This window comes from Calonectris borealis, chromosome 7 (assembly GCF_964195595.1).
Source record: "Calonectris borealis chromosome 7, bCalBor7.hap1.2, whole genome shotgun sequence".
NCBI classification, from domain to species: domain Eukaryota; kingdom Metazoa; phylum Chordata; class Aves; order Procellariiformes; family Procellariidae; genus Calonectris; species Calonectris borealis.
In genome coordinates this window covers 8,547,107-8,570,762 of record NC_134318.1, presented here as the reverse complement: position 1 = coordinate 8,570,762, position 23,656 = coordinate 8,547,107, and the positions used below count along the sequence as shown (strand labels likewise).

At 39.8% G+C, this 23,656-nt stretch overlaps 2 protein-coding genes across 3 annotated transcripts in view; one reads left to right on the top strand and one right to left on the bottom strand.

The window, feature by feature from the left end:
• CTNNA3 (catenin alpha 3) overlaps positions 1–23,656 on the bottom strand; it is a 524,245-nt gene that overhangs the window by 264,876 nt on the left and 235,713 nt on the right. The window lies entirely within an intron of this gene.
• The window catches only part of LRRTM3 (leucine rich repeat transmembrane neuronal 3), a 90,719-nt gene continuing 88,342 nt past the window's right edge, over positions 21,280–23,656 (top strand). Inside the window, exons 1-2 of one of the 2 annotated variants that reach the window (XM_075154248.1) lie at positions 21,280–21,796; positions 22,118–23,649. In XM_075154248.1, the coding sequence (XP_075010349.1) occupies positions 21,793–21,796; positions 22,118–23,649 (1,536 nt within the window). In that variant the 5' untranslated portion in view covers positions 21,280–21,792. Of the gene's footprint in view, positions 21,797–22,068; positions 23,650–23,656 lie in introns of those variants that run through there. The other variant, XM_075154247.1, reaches the window with a different exon arrangement.

The window sequence follows — 23,656 nt, the reverse complement described above, 5'->3', positions numbered from 1 at the left end:
TGTCTAATATGCTTTTCCTATCTGTGCTAAGGGTCTACCCTTCAGATAAAGCTGGTAGATTTATCAGTGTATAAAACGCTATGAAACTGAAGCCCTATGATTCTAAAAGCAGTGCAGCTACTGCATGTACTTTTTGCCTGTTGTGATATCTTCATAGCATCAATTAAATAATGGCAGCAATTACTCTCAACTTTCCAATGAAGTCAATATGCGTCAATGACGTCAAACCATCAAGCTGTACAGAAAGTTGGTCTATGCACAGTTCTGAAAAGAACTATAATATATTCCACTCTTCCAATCTTTTGAAAACACTTGTCATGTCTTTTTCTCTGTGAGATTATAAACTCCTAGAGCTGGGATTAACCCTTTCTGTATATTGTCCACTGTCGCTGCTCCAGCCAATAATTCATGCATTAAAGACCTACACAAAATTTGTATGTTAATTTAAAATTATGTTAGTGTTGAAGATCGATAAATCTAGAACCATTTCATCCCTGAACACTCCCCATTTGGTGGTTCTAAATGCAGAGAGCCAGCTACTCTTGCCTAAAACAGCATTTCATTCTCTATTTCATGATCCTGATCCATGATGAGCAGCCAAGCATAATACTTAATACCTAGCTGAACAGAGTATTAAGCCAGAGACTTCAAGATCACACATTATACTTGACCTTTTGAATTTTTTTCCAATCAATACCTCAGAAATGGATTTTTCTCTTAGTCAGTATACCCAAATGGTTTAATTAAACTGGAAGATTACATGACCTCCCAACAAGGAAAGGCCATCAGAACCTGTTCTGTAGTCTGTGTTATATAAAAACCCTAATCAGCAACCACTGAGTATCTGAGAATATCAAACACATCCACCCCAGTTATTATACGACAATCATACTAGCAGTGGTGTTCAGAAGAAATTATGTACAGAATATTAAATTACCAAATTTTTGGACTTGGTTAAATGTCTGGCAGCAGAACACACAGCTGGATTTGGACTGCATGAAAGTACACCTTCAGCCATTACCAGTTCATTGTAGCAAGTATGTCAGAAAGTTTCCTAATCCAAATGCATTCAAGGACTTTGATACATCAAGAAGTTACTCCCTATCAGGTGACAACTTCCCCTACTTGCACTATTCACCTACAATAAATGAGGTAGCCACATTACTGTGACTATTAGTCCCAATCAGCTTGTAAATGCTTTACTCCTGTAAAGGTGGTGAGGTCCAAAGGATAAATGTGATGTCGCTTGTTACTTGGGAGAAGAGACCAACCCCCACCTCGCTACAACCTCCTTTCAGGTTCCCCCTCGGCCTCCTCTTCTCCAGGCTAAACAGTCCCAGTTCCCTCAGCCGCTCCTCATCAGACTTGTGCTCCAGGCCCTTCACCAGCTTCGCTGCCCTCCTCTGGACACGCTCCAGCACCTCCATGTCCTTCTTGTAGTGAGGGGCCCAAAACTGAACACAGTATTCGAGGTGCGGCCTCACCAGTGCCGAGTACAGGGGCATGATCACATCCCTACTCCTGCTGGCCACGCTATTTCTGATACAGGCCAGGATGCTATCGGCCTTCTTGGCCACCTGGGCACACTGCCGGCTCATGTTCAGCCGGCTGTCGACCAGCACCCCCAGGTCCTTTTCCTCTGGGCAGCTTTCCAGCCACGCTTCCCCCAGCCTGTAGCGTTGCATGGGGTTGTTGTGGCCCAAGTGCAGGACCCAGCACTAAGACATTTGTACTATGTGGACACTGGCAATGGTCTAATAAATAGAAAATCCTCCTGTTAAAATATCAGAGATCCTGTGGGCATATGTAAAACAAAAAGAAAATTAGGAGAGCCTTTAAGGAGTGTGCAAGCAGCCTTGTGTTAGTGTCGCCACCTGAAAACAGGGTCTTAAAGATGACCAGACTGTATTTTCTGCAATCTGTCCCTCATCCCAAACCCACTTTTTTTCTACAAACTCTTACTTCCCTGTTCTAATATCCAAGAAGCCTCCAACCCTATTCAATACCACAGCCTTCTCCACGGCTCTCAATCCCTCCTGCCTGGTGCCTACTCCAGAGTTATCACAATTCTAATCCTCGCAAGAACTTGCCCCTCCTACCCCAAATCCTGTCTGACAGAGTCCCTTCTATCCCTTCTGCCCTAAACTTCCTCAGTTTCTCATTTACTGGGCTTTTTCATTAACGCAATCATGACCTCTTTGTGCTAAAGGAGAGGATTATATATTTACATTTGTGTTTTTACTATCAGAAGTCCTGCTCTTCCTTGCTTCCCAAAATTCCCTCTAGATCCAATGGTCTCTTTTCTCTTTCCTTTCTCCTATGCTCCCGCTATACCATGCTGCCATCTCAAACCTTCCTGCCCTCATAGTATCTGGATTTGTGTTCTTCTGCCCTAATCCCACAATGACTATAATCCAGCACTTCATTTATGCTAGCCACCCTCCTTTGATCCCTCTTTCAGTACAGCTGTTTGAGTCCACCATATGCCTGTTCTTTACCTCATTTAAGCAAATTAAGGTTTGTAGGCTGGGGTTGTTTGGGTGCAGGCATGGGGAAGAAGGAGAATGCAAGAGCAACTTTAAAAAACTCTACCCAAGACAGCAATTATCAAAAAAAGTCTTTCTTGATGAGAGCATAGGGACAAGAAAATGCTTTGGAACTGAGTGGAGGAGAGGAACATTGCGTGGTAATTTTCACCAGTATTCATCCAAGCTCCATAGCAAATACATCCATTTGTCTGTTCTCTAAAAAAAAAAAAAAGTCACTTTGCAAGATTTTTTTAAACTTGTATTTCTTTAAATAGAATTAATCTTAGAAAAACCTGAGTTAGGGTTAGCCTGGTGGAAAAATGTGTGGACTTTTTCAAGCAGCCCTCAGAATACCGACCATAGAAAAATAATAAACAGAAATTTAAAAAGTGCAGTTTAACGAACGCTTAATCTCAATTGAATCACCTGTAAAAGGAGGGAAAAAAACCCAACAAAACAAAATTTATTGCATGGCAACACTGAAGCAGTGGAAGTTTTATCTGGCAGAGAAGAAATAAGGGAAGGAATATTAACCATTCTGTGCCTTAAATCAAAGCTGGTTTGTTGTTCGTTTTTTTTTTCCATTCAAAACATGTTTGCCTGATTATAAAGCTCTGGAAGGTCCTAGATATGAAAATAGGCATGTAATACATATACTACTTCTCAGTTTAACCTGCTATTGCCTTTTTTAATAAAGTTATGGCAATTACACAAAAGTCCTTTGGCCACAGACACTCAGATTTAATCTGAAGAGGACATAATATTAGCATAGATAAGACAAACCCTTCTTTGGACTGGACCAGGGCAAACATTCAAAATTTTTCCCAAACAATGAATACCACTTGCCCTTATCCTCACTCTGTCAGTACTGTTTAGCTCAACCCCAAAATGGAAAACTCCAGTCTTTCCCTAACCCTAACCCCATCTACTTCCATATAGCTTCAGTACATAATGCAATGTCCATAGATGATGAAATGCCTCCTCAGTAAGAGCAGTGATCTTCCTTGCCCCAACTCTAGTACAACTCTGCTTCTGAGCACTTTTCTCAACACAAGAATCTGTAACTTTAATCCTCAGCACGGCCCTACATTTGGCACATCCAGTCTGGGCCCAGGCATGACAGCCTGAGAAAATCCCAACCTCAGCTATAACTCTAAAAAATATTTTATTGAAAATAACTGTGAGGAGTCCTTATGCTTCCATAGAATCAGTCAAATAATGGCTGCAGAAGCCTTTATCTGGATAAAAGACAAGCATATGTCAGTGTCACGCAAAAAAAACCCAAGACATGCAAAACTGGTCAGAAATTAGACCATATTGTTAAAGTGGTAATGGTCGTTGCTTTGTGGAGGCTTGTATATGTACAGTAGGGAAAAGCTGGGAGAAACATCACAGAAAATGAGCCACAAAATAATTTAAAAGATCTAATCTCATCAGGTCCTAGGACTGTAGTATCCAGAAAAAACTAACGGAGTATGTTTTTTGGGCTGCAGCCCAGCTGAAAGAGATTTGAAACAGTACTGACGAGGCTTAACTCCACTGCTATTTGATTCTTGCTGCGTACAGGGAAACGAGAGTTACACAGAAGATAATCTTTGCCTCCAACATTTACCCTTCCTCCTAAGCAAAGCTATTGGCAGAACTGTAACATTTGTCTTCCTCTCACATCAAAAGGGATACCAATACAGACATATGCCCAAACACTCCTAGAGCTGTGACTCTTCTCTGAGGAAACAGGTTCTTAACTTTACTTCCCAGTCCATATAGTTTCAAGAATATGTCTTGTAAATTTTTATTATGTATAAAGGGAACAGCTAATTTGAAAAATGACCAGTAAAAAATTAAACTTTCCAACTTTCCGGCCCAAGATAAACAATAAATTACAATAAATTATAATAAATGATAGACACACCTAAACAATTTCTAGAAGTCAATCTCTAAAGACATTAATCTATTTAAATTGCCAAAGCAAACAGCCCACCTACAAAATTTGCACAGACTGCAATGTCATCTATGAAAACGAGTTTTCATGATGGCCTCTATTTTCCAACCTTTTTTTAGATCAGCTTTACGTATTTAAAAACTCGTAGTTCTACACATATATGCACAATATCATTAAATTAGTAGGTTAACTTTTTAATGAATCATACTTGTATTAAAATGCTGATTAATTTAATCTGAAATGATTTGTGGGAAAACAGCAGTCTGTATTTTTCATTTGTAAAATGTGTTGGAAGTTTTGACTCTTTTTACAAGAATCCAAAACCAAATCAGGACAGTGGGTGAAAATGAAAACCATTTCAAATTCAGAGAAATTCAACAACTAACTCTAATATTTTAAGCACATTGTTAATAAAATTCCTATTTCTCTACATTCATATATATTTAATTTAAATGAAACATTTCTAAATTATCAGCATAAAGTACTTCAAATAAGCTGAAACAATTTTGTACTCATTTTGAAAATCATCACCTCATTAAATAAACCCCAAAACCTTGATTTTCAACAGAATTTGTGACTTTAAAAAAAAAAAAAAACAACTTGAAAATTGCTAAAGGGTAGGGGTAACTTTCCCTGCCAATTTCTAGTATATACAACATAAAATCTGATGTCAATTTACTAAAACAGCAGCTCCTAGGAAAAAAAAAAAATTTCATTTCTATATGAATGCACAATACCATCTAGGCAGTCCAAAAGCATGTAAAGAGCGTCATGGCTGGTGCTCCTCTGGGTGAAAAGATCAAAATAAAAAAGCCAGATAGGGAAGAAGACATAAATAAATGTAAGGAATGGAATTCTTCTTCAGAGAGAAGTGTTTCTTGGTCATAACCCACTCATTTCACATGTATTCTTGTTGATTTACTTCTTCAATAGTAACAAATGTTAGAGTTGAGACTCTCTGGCTTATTTGCACAAGTCCATGATGATGCGTTAGATAGCACTTCAGCCTCAGAGCGAGGAGGCAATGCAGAGACACTGTAACAGACCTCGGACAGCAAGAAGTCCTGATGTCAGGAAAAAAAAAAAAAATCTCAGTTTCAAAATTCAGTGACTCCCTCTTTTCTTCAGCCACTAAAGAAAGCACTGAAGAACTGCTGCATGACTGACTATTGTCTTCAAACATTGGAAGTCTGAAGTAGAAGGAGGAAAAAACCCAAATTTTTACAAGGCTAAAAATGTAAGGACTGGAAACACAGCATTGCAGTTACTTAATAAGTATGTTACCCTTATTTATAATAAGGATTTTCAAGACTTTAGAGAGGAGAGATTTCAGGATTTTGAGAAAGAGAATTACATATGCGGAGAAATTCTAATAATTTTAAGTTAGTAAAATGTATCGCCTGTCCAGAGAGAGAGGAAAACAGAAAAGCTGTATTATAGATCTAGAAAAGCTGTTCCCAGTTTAAAGGTAGTAACAGTAAGGTAGGCTGATATACAACAGTGACCATCTGGAAAGCAAAATAAGATACAGTCTTATAGAAAGAAAGTTGAAAACCTACCTTTACCTCATGAATGGAAACCTGTATGGTCAGCAGCCAACTAGAAAATCGGGTGGGTTTTTTTGTTTGTTTTTAATGGATGAAATGAGAATAGCGAAGTTCCTCATGGTTAGAAAAAGTCTGAATCAATTAATAAAATTGAGACCTTTTTATCTAGCTGCTGTATTTACTTGCTGAGATTCAAGCATGTTTTTATTTTCATTTGCATTTCCCGAACAAGAAATGGATCCCAGAGACTGCAAGAATGCCTAAGAACAACCTTTTTAGCAATCTGGAATTCATGATAATACTTTTTTTTCTTTTTTTTTTTTTTTTAATCTGACGTGTTAAACTCAACAGGTTAAAAATTTGATGTTAAAAATAGAAATTTCCTTAACAACCTCTTCTGAATTTCTTAAGTATCCTATTGAAGCAGCAAGAATAATTATATACCATAGACTGAGATAAAGCCATTAAATATGGCAGTAAATATAATGCTTTACTTTGTTTTATGTAATAATCCCTATTTGGCTCAACTAAAACAAGAGGTCTGAGTCACAGGAAATGCATTACAGAGAAAAGTGCACTGAATTTTCATGAATGTTATATTATCTTGAAAACCTCTTTATGTTAATTTTTTGAACCATGATGCATGTTTCTACAATAACTTCAGATCCTTTCCAGCTGTGTGCATAGGAGCTTTGCACTTTTGAAGAGCTCAGGAATAGCAGTGAAATTTACTTGAAAGTCGCACAAAACTGTTTATCTATACAGTGTTTGAACCAATTGAAGAAATGCTGTGAACACACATAGACCGACTGTCTTCAGAAGCATTCATTATTGTTTCAGCTATGATGAAATAGGAATGATAAGTATCTTGATAAAAGCATTTTCACATTTCCCTTGTAATCTTTTTCCAGAGCAATAACATTTTGCAACAGTCTTCAGGAAAATCAAAACACATCCCTTGTATGCTACAGCAAAATTCTGATATATAAATATCAAATGGATGTTTATTTACCACTTTGTGCATTAGAAAGTGATTCAACTTAGATTTATATATTGATTAAAGGGAGTAGCGGGGAGAAAGAAAACACCTCAAATCACAGAACACCACTGTCGCCAAGCTGTGATGAACCTGAAAGGTGATACCTTACAAACTGGTACGAGCGCACTTGGATACACACACAGACTCGCAGAAACTACTCACTTCAGTGTAATGTGGATGAATATGTATGACTTAAACTGACCTTTAATTGTAGATCTAAGAAGGAGCTGAGAACAGTGAAACATGACATCCTATATTCTCATACTACTTAGCAGAAATGAACCTTGCAAACAAGACTTTTAACCAGTACCTGAGGGACTTTTCACAAGGTGGTGAGAATCTCATTATCTCAGCCTCTTTCCCCATGGAATACTAATCCTGAATAACTGGACACAAAAGCTCCCCTTTAAAATGTCAAATAAGTTATCTGCTTCAGTTCAAAGTTAATTAAGATGCAAATGCAAGACAGAACGTTACAGCATAGCTCCCTAACCCTAAATGAAGACATTTAATAGTACAAGGGACAGCTACTTATAACATGAACATTTTTCATGCCAATATGTTTAGATGAAATGGTATATACCTCTTGTGGTAACCAGAGCCAAACTGATTTTAACTCTACGGTGTTTACATCGCTCTTGACTTATGAAGGCAGTCTCCATTTAACAGACAGATCCATATTGCGTTTTCTTCACGTGAAATAATTCCCTTTCTTGGGGAAGTAAAGATAATGGGAGGCCAGTACAGCTGACTGATGAATGCCAAAACCTATTCCATTAAATAAAGGTAATGACAAAACTCAGGAGAGGCAACAGCACTTTATATTGAGTTCCCATTTATTAATTTTATTTCAAACCCAGCAACAACTCCTACAGATCGTCTTAGACTCCAAGACAAAAGAATATTTCCATTTTGGATTTTATCAGTCTTCTAAAAACATCACCTATAGCGCACACAAGCATGTCTAACACATACTCACAAGTTTTATAAGAGTTATTAATGCTTAAATTAAAAATGCATAAATGGAATCTTAGTATAAAATATGATAGATTAATCACCTTGAGTATCAGAGTAAAACTATCCAAACAGTGACTCTACATAAAATATTTACCTCTGCCCTTTGTCCTAATCATGTAGAGTACAAATTAGAGACAAATACAGACAGTCATTAATTCCATAGGGAACAGAAATCAGCAAAACATACTCCCCGTAATTGTTACGTTAAATCATGAAACTCATCACTAAGTTCCTAATAATGACCTTTGACAGATATATCAAAAATACATGCTGAAGGTTACTGTTGTTCTGACATACACATTCATATCTGACTCACCGATATGCCTATTCAGTAGCACTCCTGGAAAGTGTTAGTAGTATATCACTCCATACAATGATGAGTAAAACTCTCCATAATTTTTAATTCTTTTTTGTTTGAGAACATGAGAAACTCCCTAATGATTTCATAAATGGTTTCCTATGTGGTTTCTACTTTTCTTGAATGGCAACAATGGAAAGAATGGGAACCGAAACAAAGCCCATTCCTTTTCTACTGCTTACTGCTTTTGCATTAAGCTGCTACTGGCACACATGACGCTTCCACCCAGCCTCTGTCAAGGAAGTAGCATACGGTACCAAGCAAATTGTGCAGAAAGCAAAAGACAAATACTAGCAAAAGGTGGCAGAGGCTGCAAACTTGTAAGGCACTGAAAGCATTTACTCTTTCTGAAATATATTCTAGGCACAGTGGGACATACAGGATTTCATTCATTCTTGCTGCAAGCAGCCTAAAGTAAAAAATACCACATAAGTGGCAATGAAGGAAAGAATACAAATGTACTAGATAAACACTTTAAAATAAAAGGACATAAAATAGCCATCAAGTACTTCCAGTAGCTGTGAAAAAGAACAGCAACAAGAGAAAGGTCACTAGCATATCTATTAAATTATACGCTGAACATTTAAGAGGATAATTTTGCCAGATTTAAAAGGATCAGCAACTCCCCCCTCTTAATCTTTTGGATGCAACTTGTTGTATTAGTTCATGATATGATATAGGATTAAATATTCAAAAAGAGAGAGAGACAGAAAAAAATATACCAACAGAGAATCCTCTTCCACTGTGAAATTCTGCAAATGAACCACATTCATTATGTGATAATTAATACTGTCATCAGCTAAAACATTTGACTGTAAAAAACTGTGCTACAAAGAGTAGGAGTTCTCTCTTTCTCGGTGTCCCTGATCTAATTTACAACAACCTTTTTTAAGTAGAAGACCCAAGTTGGAAGCTTATCAGTACTATGCTAATTCCTACCATGTCAGTAATGGGTAATGGTAGAATCTCACTAACGGTACAACAACTGTGGATCACCAGCGGATTTGGACTTTGTGCGCAGACACGAATAACCAGAGTAGTAACTGTTACTGGAAACCTTTTCTAAACCTGGCTTTGGATAAAACTTTGTTTTATCAAAATTAAGGAGCTTTGCAAAATCAAGTCTTGCAGTTCAGCTGTTACAGAGCCTGGCATATTCACTCCTGTGTTCCTCTCATGTTTCTGTGTGTACAGAACGGGTGGAATATTAGACCCTGGCCTTTACGTGAACATATGAATTATGAACTTTAAAATGTTAATCTTTTGATCAGCCACTATCTGATACAGAATTCCAAATACCATGGTATTTATGTAAGGAACAAATATATTCAAGGACACAGTTTTCTTTTTGGAGATTCTCTCATACAGTGGTGTTCTGATACAACTCCAAGACTTTTATCCACTTACAGATATCTCTATTCGAACAGCATATTTCTACTTGCCTTTAAATCACCCAGAGAGAGAAGAACATTGAAATTGCTATGTCAGATAAGAGCACTGGATCTCTTCCAGCTTTCTGCCTCAGAGTGGCAAGTACTAGGTATTTTAAAGGAAACTGCAAAGATCTTCATAGGAGACAGCTCTTATTCAGTAACATGGCCATACAGTACCTTTTTTTTTTCTTTTCCTAACACCCATTAGTTACTTTCTGGCTTTTACATTGAAAAAAGAGAATTTCATGTCTTAGCTTTTACTACCCTATGTGAATTCTTCATGCATGCAAACAACACCAAGGCACATCACTTTAGAAGGAATCCCACAGAGATTGTATTGTGGGGTTCAATTATCATAGTATAAACTAAACTACACAGCTGAAATGATGCATATTGATGAAGCAAAAAAAATCAAAGGTATATTTAGCTTCCCCTGAAAAGTCCTTCTTTTCTACTTTTCCTATGAATTTCAAACTAAACAACATTTTGACATCATTCTCTCTATGATGGTTCTGTGTATTAGATTTGTACACAGTTATCTTAAGATTAGGGTCCTTTTTAGTCTTATATTGATACAATAAAGTACATTCCTTTCCTAGGAGCTTACAGTCTTACAAAGGAATACGGGAAACTGCTCAATACACAGCCATAGAAATCCCCACAGGAAGTATTTTTGTTGTGTTAATTATACTGGTACGTGTCTATTCATGCTCTGGATTTCAATCAGGACAATTTGTCCAAATGACAAATAAATGATGACACAAACATATGCTGTAAGATCAAATCAGCAAGCCACATGATTTCCCTATTACACAGACAGAAGATTTTTCTGTCATATACCTATGACAAAAGAGGTACCTTGTAAGAACAAGTGGATGGACATGTGCCTGCTTCCTGTGTCTAGAGGCAAAATGTTTGGTTTTGAAACTGAGTTCATGTTTGTAAGTCCTTACTATTTTCTCCCAATTTCAGTTACCATTTAGGGACACAGAAATGGAGCCGTTGACTCACTCAGGTTCAGCTCTCCTGTGTCTCCACTATGTGAGCTGACCAGAGTCTCTACTTGGTTATCAATTGGCAGCATTTCTTGCTTTCTAATCTTTTTTGGATGCAACTAAGCTGTAAGAAAGAAAGATGTTTTTAAGCTTTTTACCTACTTAGGAGATACAGAATACTGGATAGAAGGATTTACAAAATGTAAAAACTACAATGTGCCTATCCCACTATTGTTGCAAGAAAAAAAAGAAAGGGTAAAAACTCCAATTCTTCTCTTCATGTCAGCTTCCTCTCTTCCTCCCTATGCTTGCAGCACTCGTGAACATTTTGGTCAATCAGAAATTAATATTTTGCAGATACTTATTGTTTTACACTGTGACAGAGCAGGCAAATGCCATGTATAATATTTGAATCCTTTTGAGTTGGTTTTGTCATTTGTTTGCTGTCCTGTCTACTGGATAAAAGACACTTGGTTAAACAGCAGAGTATGCTGTCACAGAAACCAAAATAAATCTGCAGTAACCAAGACTTTTGTTTTGAAATTAATTATATGATTATAACTCTCCATCATTTACCAGCCGTCCCGGTTAACAGGGGAGGTCCCGGATGACTGGAGGCTTGCCAATGTGATGCCCGTCTACAAGAAGGGCCGGAAGGAGGATCCGGGGAACTACAGGCCGGTCAGCCTGACCTCGGTGCCGGGAAAGATCATGGAGCGGTTTGTTTTGAAAGCCTTCACAAGCCATGTCCGGGACAACCAGGGGATCAGGCCCAGCCAGCACGGGTTTATGAAAGGCAGGTCCTGCTTGACCAACCTGATCTCCTTCTATGACCAGGTGACCCGCCTCATGGATGAGGGAAAGGCTGTGGATGTGGTCTACCTGGACTTCCTAAAGCCTTTCACACTGTCTCCCACAGCATTCTCCTAGAGAAGCTGGCGGCTCACGGCCTAACAGGTACACTCTTCACTGAGTAAAAAACTGGCTGGACGGCCGAGCCCAGAGAGTTGTGGTCAACGGAGTTAAATCCAGTTGGCGGCCGGTCACGAGCGGTGTTCCCCAGGGCTCAGTGTTGGGGCCGGTCCTGTTCAATATCTTTATCAACGATCTGGATGAGGGGATCGAGTGCTCCCTCAGTAAGTTTGCAGATGACACCAAGCTGGGCGGGAGTGTCGATCTGCTGGAGGGTAGGAAGGCTCTGCAGAGGGACCTGGACAGGCTGGATCAATGGGCCGAGGCCAATGTATGAGGTTCAACACGGCCAAGTGCCGGGTCCTGCACTTGGGTCACAACAACCCCAGGCAACGCTACAGGCTTGGGGAAGAGTGGCTGGAAAGCTGCCCAGAGGAAAAGGACCTGGGGGTGCTGGTTGACAGCCGGCTGAACATGAGCCGGCAGTGTGCCCAGGTGGCCAAGAAGGCCAATGGCATCCTGGCCTGCATCAGACATAGTGTGGCCAGCAGGGGCAGGGAGGTGATCGTGCCCCTGTACTGGGCACTGGTGAGGCCGCACCTCGAATACTGTGTTCAGTTTTGGGCCCCTCACTCCAAGAAGGACATGGAGGTGCTGGAGCGCGTCCAGAGGAGGGCAACGAAGCTGGTGAAGGGTCTGGAGCACAAGTCTTATGAGGAGCGGCTGAGGGAACTGGGACTGTTTAGCCTGGAGAAGAGGAGGCTGAGGGGAGACCTCATCGCGCTGTACAACTACCTGAAAGGAGGTTGTAGCGAGGTGGGTGTTGGTCTCTTCTCCCAAGTAACTAGAGACAGGACGAGAGGAAATGGCCTGAAGTTGCGCCTGGGGAGGTTTAGATTGGACATTAGGAAAAATTTCTTTACTGAAAGAGTGATCAGGCCTTGGAACAGGCTGCCCAGGGAAGTGGTTGAATCACCATCCCTGCAAGTATTTAAAAGAGGTGTAGATGAAGCGCTTAGGGACATGGTTTAGTAGGCATGGTGGTGTTGGGTTGACGGTTGGACTCGACGATCTTAGAGGTCTTTTCCAACCTTAATGATTCGATGATTCTATGATATGGGAGTTGCACTTCTGTAAATCACTTAAATATGTGGGGGTTTGGTTATATGTTTATTTTTTTATTTAATCGCATTTAATTTAAGACCGTTTTCTTGGGTAGACAAGGCCTGAAAAGATGTCCTTCATTACTGGGCACAGACAAGTGACCTCTGTGACTAGGTAGAAGCAGAGTACAGGCTGCTTAACTAACCAAGACTGTCAGTGTAATTAAGATTCTGAGCTCTCTCAGGAACACCAGCTACCAAAGCTGGAATATCTAAAAACTGCTGTAGGTTGCTTAATTGAAAAATACTTGATTGAATTATTAAAAGCTACAAAAATCTGAAAGTTTTGATAAAAAGAGAACAAACATTTTTTTGCAGGAAAATTCCAGAAAACAGGATTAGGTTGAAGCTAGGGAAGGAAGTGACTAAGCATGCAACTGTAACCATTTGGAAGAAATCATTTTTATGCTAGTCACAGTGTGAATGAACATAATTATATGCTTCTTAACTTTGTTCATGTTTTTCTCTTTCAGTTGCAAATCTGCTCAACTGTCATGTTTAGTTTTCTCTTCAAAATGTTACTAATGCTGTATAGTAACACATCACTCTGACTGTCTTTGGATTTGAAATCACAATCTCAGAATACCACACTTGAGTCCAAGCATGAGTCCTAATAGAGGTAAGCTAGAATGTGTTTTTCTCTGTACAGTTTTTCATGCATAAGCAAGTGAAAGGAGAAACTGGAAATTGTTTTATAATATTTCAACAGGTCAAATGAATCAAGGTATTCTGCACTCTTTAATTGCTTACACCTTTATGCCTGTTTACACTGAAGAGCAATAAGACTACGAAGTAGCTCTACCTACAAGAATAGTCTTATCTACTAATCTAGGTCTGATCTTAAGAAATGCTATGTACACATATCTTTCATTTCAACTAGCTGAAAAATGTTAGCCACCCATCACAATTTTTATATGGAAAATTAAACGTAATATTCAGCAAATTTTTAAATAGTTTTTAAAATGGTACTCTTGTAACATCAAAAAAGGTGAACAGAAGTTGACAAGCTTATTAACCAAAGATTTAAGATAATTTTGCATTTTAAAAAGAAGTCTGTTTTCCTATATTTGATGACTACATTGTCCTCACATGGAATTTTGCTATCTGGTCATTCTAGCTCGAAAAAAAAAAATGCATCAAAATAAATGATACCCACAGCAAGTAATAAAAATGACAACAGATATGGAATAACTTGTGTTGGAATTCCAAAAAGGAATAGATGGCTTAACTGATGGAAAAGACATATGTTTGAAAATAACTAGTGTCAGACAAAAAGTGAAGCAAGTCATCTATTATGCTGATCAACTTACAGGATAATTAAATGTCACTATCCCTCTCTCATAAGTGGAGATACTGAGACCCCAAGAAAATTAGGGTAAAAGCTGAAGTTTGGAAAGCAAGTTATAAGATTTTTTAATGGCTTTTGATATGATGTGGACGTCATGGTTTTCCTATAACATAAGTTCTTGCCAGCTGCCTCCCTCCAGCAGTCAAGGAGCCACAGCAGCCAATAGATATTCCCACATTGACCTGACACAATAACTCACTTTACAGCTTCAGCATGTAGTGAAATAGCAAGGCAGTTTCATTTGGAGAGCCAAGGAGCAACTAGTTAAATGCATAATAGGGAACACACCTGAAATTCCTAAGAACATGTGTGAACATGCATTGTACACATATGCTCTATGCTGAGCAACTGACAAATATTCATTCCTCAGAGAAGTATACATAGGGTAGGAGTTAAGAAGGAGAAGCTATAGACAAAGGCATGAAGGTAGAGGGAACAGCTGAGAAGGAAAGGCTAGCTCTGAGGTTTTTAACTACACATCAACATTGAAGACTGAAAAGCTCTAGGGTTTGGTGGAAAATAAAACACTGTCAAAATGGCCGTATTACTGACACTACCACCACCTCATTAGTCCTTAGTCAAATGTTACCATTCCTATTCTTACCAATAAGACGGGACATGCTCAGAGCTCCCTCCTTTCCTTCTGGCCGGAACTGGACACTGTGAGGATTATTTTTTTTCCCCCCAACAAAGTGTCCTTCTGTCAGAAAACATTTATTTGTATAAGTCTTCTATTGAAACATATCCATTTAAAGGAAAACTTCATCGGAGGACGCCTCCAGTTTTCCAATTCATTCTCCAAAGAAGAAAAAGTATTTATGTGCATGCATATGCTCCACCAACCCATAGTTCAATTGCTTATCACGTCAGTTCTAGGTAGATAATCAGATAGAGCCAGACATTCCAATATCCTGAATGGCCCCATGGTTTTCTCCTCAGTCTTACCAAGACACCAAAGACTTACACTCCTTCCTTTTGCTACTCATCAACCATGACTATCATTAGCAAGTCATGTACTCTTCAGCCAACGAGAGCAGCCTGTGATACCAAACAGAGCCTCAAGGGCCACACAAGTACATGTTCTGAAACCAGCTGCTCCCGATCCCCTTTGATTCTTCACATGGCAGCACAGAGCTGCTCCAGGGGTGTCACATTGCTGGGATCAGGCTGCAACTCTGATTGAATTCAGTTACGCAATGCCTCCAGTCTGATGTCCCAGCCAATATAGAGTATATAGAGTATAAATCTATATACATATAAATCCTTCTTCACAGTGATACTTAAGGGCTTCTGAATACTTTAGGCTACATAAACCCCATATGTGCTGCCTGGACAATAAGACAGTAGGCACTCTTCCAGCAATGGCATCCTGGCCCATAAAAGAGTGGGAAGCATTTGCAACAAACCTGGGTTTATTCTAACCTAACCTCCCTGGCATCTTCACAGAGACTACAGGCAGAATCACAAGCAGAGGCCACTAAGACTGTCTTTCATTTTGCACCTACACATCTCCAGGGCACTTATGGCATGTATCATTCATGCTCTGCAGGTTGAAGCTAGCACTATATGTAAGATGTAATTAATTTCTTTTCCTTCAGTGATGATCATTTGCCTTTTGCTGCTTCTACTCATATTCCCCTTTCACCAAGATGCAGGAGGACAAGTCTGAATGAATCAACACTAAATCCACTGAAACCGAAGTAGCACCAACCAATTTCAGAGAGTAAGTAAAATGATAGCTTTGCATCTCATGTTGTTGTGTCTCCAGAGGATAAGACTGAAGCACAGGCTGCTTGCCTTCAAACAGGTTCCAAATCATAGGACAAAAAGTCAATCGGGGAAGAGTCGAGTGTCCAATGCCTCATTAAGAATACAGGAGTTACGATAGGATTCAGAAAATCTAGCCATTGGATGCCATGAACAAAGGTTGTAGGCTTGTATGCAGCATTATCTACCCTGTGACAGCTTAGAGGCCCCTGTGACCTATCCACAATGCACAGATTTAAACAAAACTGTACAGCTGGAAAAGCTTCATTATTCAACAGTGTGTAACTGTGCATGAGGAAAGCGATAGCCTGTGTTGCCCTGTGAACCACGGCACTGAGGAGATCCTCCGGGTATACACAAACTGACAGATGTGTCCCTGATGTCCTCTACAAGCAATCAGATGTTACGGAGGTTACTGACTCCTAGAAAGGGGGCATGGCTCCTATTCAGCTTCAGATGTTCCTTCAGCTTATCACAGAATTTATAACATGGGATCCTTTCACCCTCACAGAGGCCAGGGGAGGTGTTGCAAAGCTAATTGTTCCTAGCAGGAGGGCAAGGGGATATTTTCATTTATCCGCCTCCCCCAGCTACCACTTACCACCATGGTCCTTTAGGTCAGTACTGACAAACTGCTGGGATAAGACCCTCCCTGCTCTCAGTCCTCTTTCCCTGTTTCTTCAGAGGATTTTCTGTTGCCTCAATTTCCCTTGCTTGCATGTTCCTTGAACGTGGCTTTCCCACACTTCCCTTTCCTTATGTCTGCCTTTGGCAAATCCTGCATCCCGAGTTTCCCTCTGTCTTCCCACGCTCCGATATTTACATGCCCCCAGCTCTAATCTGATCCTCATGGAACAGCAGGTTCATTTAATCACTGGCTCAAAAATTGCAAACACATTTTATTAGACTTATCTACTCTTAATGATACAGTGATAGCACACTACAGTATCATTTAGGACAAGCTACTACTGCTAAACCAGCTGACGTCTAGTTTCTTTATAGTGAAATAAAGTCAAGGGAAAGACATACATTGTCACTTCATAAACCCAAAAAGAACACAGTGCAGCACTTGTTAACTACAGTTCTCCAAAGGGACATGCGATTACACACATAAAGGCACTCCTAGACCCAGGAGCTCTATCTGTGAACAGAAAAATGCTGTATCCAGAAGTCTAAATTCTGAAGTTTGTGCATTAAGAACATAATGCATTGTGGCTAGAAAGGATCATACTGCTTTTCTGAATGGATTTCTTATGGGAGTAACAGAAATGGAAAATTTTTTAAAAATTCTTTCTTTTTTTGTAACATCATAGAAGAAGAACTGCAGTTTAAAGAGTAAGCATGAAATGTCCTGAGGAACGCTGATGAGAAGCAAGTGACAGAACAGGGGAAGGCTTTTGACTGCTGATTTAAGTGGAATCCCATAGCACCTGGTAACTGCTGGTTCCTTAAGCTTTGGGAAGTATACATGTCTTCTCTGCACCCCTAATCTCCATTCTACTGGAGCCTGATAATTCTGTCACCCCTCCTTTTCAAATGTACATCACAAACAGATGTACCTGGTCATTACAGGTGCCTTCTCATAACTCTGAAAAATGCAAGATTCACTGTTTCGCCTTTCCTCTGCAAAATGTTTCAATTCCGAACCAGCTCCGTGGAGGAACAAGCTTTCACAGTGAATGTCATCTTTTGTTTCACCCCTTACTATTCTGGCTGCAGTTCATGTTAAGCTTTCCATAGGGAAGTTGCAGCTAGGTACAGAGATCACAGCCAGAAAGAATGCAAAAAGAAAATATACTAGAATTTAACTACATAAGCAAAACCAAAACCAAACATGAAATTAAATTAAAGCAAATTACTGCAAAATCCGATAGTAGTGAAATTTATCTAGAACAATTTCCAGGCAGAAAACCTATTGAAAGTCTAGTACCAAGAGAAAAATCTGGGCCATCACTACCTTGGGATAGTGCATCATTTCCAAACAACTTTGAATTTAGTTTGTGTGTCGTGCTGATGAAGAAAACAATGTGTTCATCACAGGCTCCACTAAACACATCGCTTTTCATCTGTATGAACGTTAAGACATATTTAGCAACACATTTATCAATGTATTTTCTGATGCATGTCATTTTCCCCCTCAGAAAAAGCCCAGAAAAACAAATTGGAGTGATCATGCAGGCACACAATTCAAAACTAATAAGATTCCCAGGTTCTGTGGCATCTCTATTTATGTCTAAGGGTGAAATCCCAAAACACAGACTACGTGCGAGAATACACAAATAAAGGAAATATTTCTCTTAAGAGTATCTGTCTTCGCAGAATTGCATAAAATGCTGTCTTCATAGGCAGAAGAGAAGGAATAACACTGTATCCCAGCACTAATATTTAGTCAGCGTGAAGTCATTGAGTCTTCTGTTACTTGCAGTTTTTACCTCCTGTTCCTGACTGGGAACTGCTGTTTCAGGACAGGAGGCAGGGCTGCCTAGCAATGGCGCAGAGGTGAACTTAATATGCCCTGTGACTACAGCAACTATCCTGCAGAATGAAACACAAAACACACAAACTCACATGGAGTGCAAGTTAAATTCACACCAAGCCTTCAACAAACTCCTGGATTTTAGGCACTTAGGATTTGCGGTATTAGTTCTAATGAAAACTACCTTATCCATACGAGAAGTTAACCAGTTTGGCCTTGAGTTCTTTCCTCCTGGTTACATGAGTTAAATGGAAATGCAATGGGGTTGCACGGATATATAAGGTGTAGTTGATACAAGGCAAAGATTAAATCACTTACAAAAGGTATCTTCTTATCTAAAATGCAGCTTTACCTTAATTCTCTATTCTTCATAGTTTATAATATGGCCAGACTGGTCTGAAATTTTGTATGAAATGTTTGATACTGGGAGCAGCTTTATTTCCACAATTTGAAAAGAACCCATTCAGCTGTATGAAGATACAGATATGTAATTTTAAAAAACTGTTTATCAGACACTGGCACTTTTCCTGCTTGTGTAATTCAAAAAGGATCTCAGTAAAGAAAATTGAATTTGGCAATCCATTAACATAGATTTGATGCTCTTTCTGTTCATCCCTTGATGTCTCAACCCTTTCAGAAAAATGAAAATAACTCATGGTAAAAGAGTGGCTGTTCCCTCTTATTTGTCCAGTATATTGGCAGTTATTAAAACCCTGGAAAAGCTACTGAAGCTCTGCTGACTCATGGTGGCAGAGAAGTTACTTGTTAACTCCACAACGAAGATGGAGCAGGGAGAGAAGACAGAAGAGGAAAAACCAGAGAAGAGGCAAAGTTTGGGGAGAAGGCTCAGACTGAGCTGGTATACCAAGTAGCACCAACTCTTCAGGAGAAAGAACTTGTATAGTATCTGAAGCTTTACATGCTGTGTTTGAACCAGGTGAAGATTTACATCTAATTTCATGCCACCTAAGTTTAGGAACCTAACTGAGCCATTTCAATAAAGAGCTTACTTGTCAAGGCATCCTCTACTGTCAACAGAGGAAGAGCGGCAGTTCCAAGAGGCAAATCAGCTTACTGAAGGTCTGAATTGTCTTCTAAAAGCTGCCAATCCTGCTCCATCAAGTACAGAGAGCCCCCAAGGCAGTGATGGAAAACCTGTAATAGGCACACCAGGACTGGCACGTGACACTCCTGTCAGCAGAACAGCTCCCCAGACTATCACAGTTCCCAGTGCAGTCTGCAGTTTGTCGCGGGCTCCTCAACCCTACAGATCAGATTTAAGAGCCAGAAACAAGACGTAGTAGAGAATGGGAGATGGTGACGGTGACAGCGATTAATGGAGGAATTAACCCTTTCCCTCCCCAAAATCTGACCCAAAGGGGAGAATTTTCACAGGATGTGTCTTGATGCAGGTATGTATTTCTGACTCCTGACATGAAAGGTGTTCATAGTTGTTAGCCAGGGGTGACCGTGCTCCTAATTTAGGCTCTACAGATAGGTGCGTTAATACTAGTGGGATTACTCTAAGCCTGAAGTCATTCACAGACTAAGTACTAGGCAATGTTCGCGTTTTAATGCATGGAAAATTTCAGGTTTCACCTCATTTTAAGTTCTTCTATGCTCACAGCAGCAAATAATAAAGGAAAAGCCAAAGCACATTATTCCAAGGGGTAAGGATTTTGCTTCAAAAAGGAAAAGCCATTCTCAGAGCTGTCTGGTTGCATTTGAGGGACTGTAATCTCTACTCCTCTTTTAACGAGCAGCACACTTCTCTTCAGGCTCTAGCCTATTCTTGCACGACAGAGCCATGATTTTACACTTCCCCACCATCATCTCTGATCACATATTTCTTGGTGAAGGAAGACTGCCATCTTACCTTTGCTCTGCCCAGATAAGAGGATGTGTCCTTTCTCTACAGCATGCAGGAAAGAAGGGAAGAGTAAGGAAAGAGAAAAAGGCTCTTTATGTGATACATAAGGGCTGCCCAGAGCCACACATCTAAAAAAACTCTGCATATTGTACCTTCACATAAAATCCTGCCCGTATCATAAGTTACAGTAAAAACAATTCACCTGATTAAGGTACTACACCAAGCTGCTTAGTCCCTATATTGTAAGGGTTACGGAAGCCTGTGTTTGAAGTGTGAGTGTTGTGGAACAATGTGACAGCAAGTTGGGAAATAAATGAGCACAATACTCTCTCCTAACCTCCTGGCACTGTGCCTTTTAACAGGGGAGAAAAAAGCAAAAAGGCAAAATGTCAGCTCCAAAACATTTTTCATGTTATAAAATATAGTGTCCCCACTGAAACACTTGATAAGAGACACACTGAGGGGGCTGATACTTCACTAAAAAATAGTGAGTTATTGCAAAAAGGTCATGTGAACACATGTCTAATGCAGTAAGAAAAAAAACCTCTTAGGACCAAAAATTTGTATCTATGTCCTACAAGTGTCATGTTAGCCCTTCAGATAAAAGTCTCAGCAGCGCATGCTGAGCTATTGAGTTCAAGGATGCAAACAGCTTTCACAAACAAAGCAAAAGAGACTAAGAGGATTCGGCTATTTCAGCACACCTCACTAGTTTACATCGAAGCTGACCATTCTGCTCCTATTAGTCACTCAGAACAATCACTCTTTTCCCAGCAGAGCTTACTCATTTGCAAGATAAAAGGAAGACATTTCTGCACATGCCCGTAATATTCTTCACCACTGGGGGCAGCTTTACATAAGACTGCATTCGCCGAAACCAAAGCAACAGTCGGACGGAGCTTTCAGAATGACAGTATGCAGAAGTGAGCAGAGCTTGTTCATTGTACGGGCTTATTCTACCTTCCGTGCAGCTTCCTAGCCGGATCGGGTACTAAGTAAGGGAACTGCTGTGCTATGGAATACAGATGTGTGCATTCAGATAGCTAAATGGTGCTTGGAGGAATCTAACATGCTTTCCTATAAAGAGAAATTTTAAAAGCCAGGTTCCTAACTATAAAGATGCAAAAACGTAATATCCATGAAGATCCTATTACCTAGGAAGAATTTGACATTTTGCTGCGAATGCTGTGTTGGGATTGATTTATTCTTGGAGTGTTCTGCATGGCTGGCAAAGAATAATGTTCCAAAATCGGTCCATCTCCCAAGGGGTCCAATTTTTCTTCCTGGGTGTCAGCGAGCCCTGACTCACTACAGTGCAGCTGACAGGGGCTGCCATGCTTGTGGCACACTAAGCAAAAAACAAAAGACCTAAGGACGACCTTTGAACAACACAAAGGATGGGTATGTTTTTCATGTTATTTTTTTAATGTATAGTTCATAGCCACTGCATAGCCTGTGCTTTAATTACTCCATAGACTTACCGTGATGTGATTTGTTATTACAGTTAAATTGCTTAGGGATTCCACCTTTTACCCAACTGTTTTTCAGTATTTTATATAAAGGCATTCTTTAAAAAAAATCTGAGTAAAGTAAACAATGTGAAAAGTAGTTGAGTCGAGCTAGGGATTTTTAAATGATTGTTGAAATAAAAGATTTTAGCATGATTGAAAGAAATGACTGATGTGTGGGGGGATAACTTTTCTAAGTTGTTTTTATTTCCAGGTTTCAATGTAATTAGGCTACTGAGCGGATCAGCTGTAGCTCTGGTAATAGCCCCTACTGTATTACTGACAATGCTTTCTTCTGCTGAACGAGGATGCCCTAAGGGCTGTAGGTGTGAAGGCAAAATGGTATATTGTGAATCTCAGAAATTGCAGGAGATTCCCTCAAGTATATCTGCTGGTTGTTTAGGTTTGTCCCTTCGATATAACAGCCTCCAAAAACTAAAATACAATCAATTTAAAGGTCTTAATCAACTCACCTGGCTCTATTTAGACCATAACCACATCAGCAATATTGACGAAAATGCTTTCAATGGAATACGCAGACTAAAAGAGTTGATCTTGAGTTCCAACAGAATCTCCTATTTTCTTAATAATACCTTCAGACCTGTGACAAACCTCCGGAATTTGGATCTGTCATACAATCAGCTGCAGTCTCTGGGATCTGAACAGTTCAGGGGCTTAAGGAAACTGCTGAGTTTACATTTGCGGTCCAATTCCCTAAGAACCATCCCTGTTCGAATATTTCAAGATTGTAGGAACCTCGAACTGTTGGACCTGGGTTATAATCGCATCCGAAGTTTAGCAAGGAATGTCTTTGCAGGCATGATCAGACTGAAAGAGCTTCATCTGGAGCACAATCAATTTTCTAAGCTCAACCTGGCACTTTTTCCAAGGCTAGTCAGCCTTCAAAACCTTTATTTACAGTGGAATAAAATCAGTGTGATAGGACAAACTATGTCCTGGACCTGGAGCTCATTACAAAGACTTGATTTATCTGGCAATGAAATAGAAGCTTTCAGTGGACCTAGTGTTTTTCAGTGTGTGCCCAATTTACAGCGCCTCAACCTGGATTCAAACAAGCTCACATTTATTGGTCAAGAAATTTTGGATTCTTGGATATCCCTCAATGACATCAGTCTTGCCGGGAATATATGGGAATGCAGCAGAAACATTTGCTCTCTGGTAAACTGGCTTAAAAGTTTTAAAGGGCTGAGGGAAAATACAATTATTTGTGCCAGCCCCAAAGAGCTGCAAGGGGTGAATGTTATTGATGCAGTGAAAAACTACAGCATCTGTGGCAAAAGTACCACGGAAAGGTTTGAATTAGCACGAGCTCTCCCAAAGCCAACGTTTAAACCAAAACTCACCAGGCCTAAACATGACAGCAAGCCCCCTCTGCCCCCAACTATTGGAGCCACTGAATCGAGCTCTGAACCTGAGCACGACACAGAACACATCTCCTTCCATAAAATCATAGCAGGCAGCGTGGCCCTTTTCTTGTCTGTGCTTGTGATCCTGCTGGTAATCTATGTGTCATGGAAGCGTTACCCAGCCAGTATGAAGCAGCTGCAGCAGCGCTCTCTCATGCGAAGGCACAGGAAAAAGAAAAGACAGTCACTGAAGCAAATGACTCCAAGCACACAGGAATTTTATGTAGATTACAAACCTACCAACACTGAAACCAGTGAGATGCTGCTGAATGGAACAGGACCCTGCACGTATAACAAATCAGGCTCCAGGGAATGTGAGGTATGAA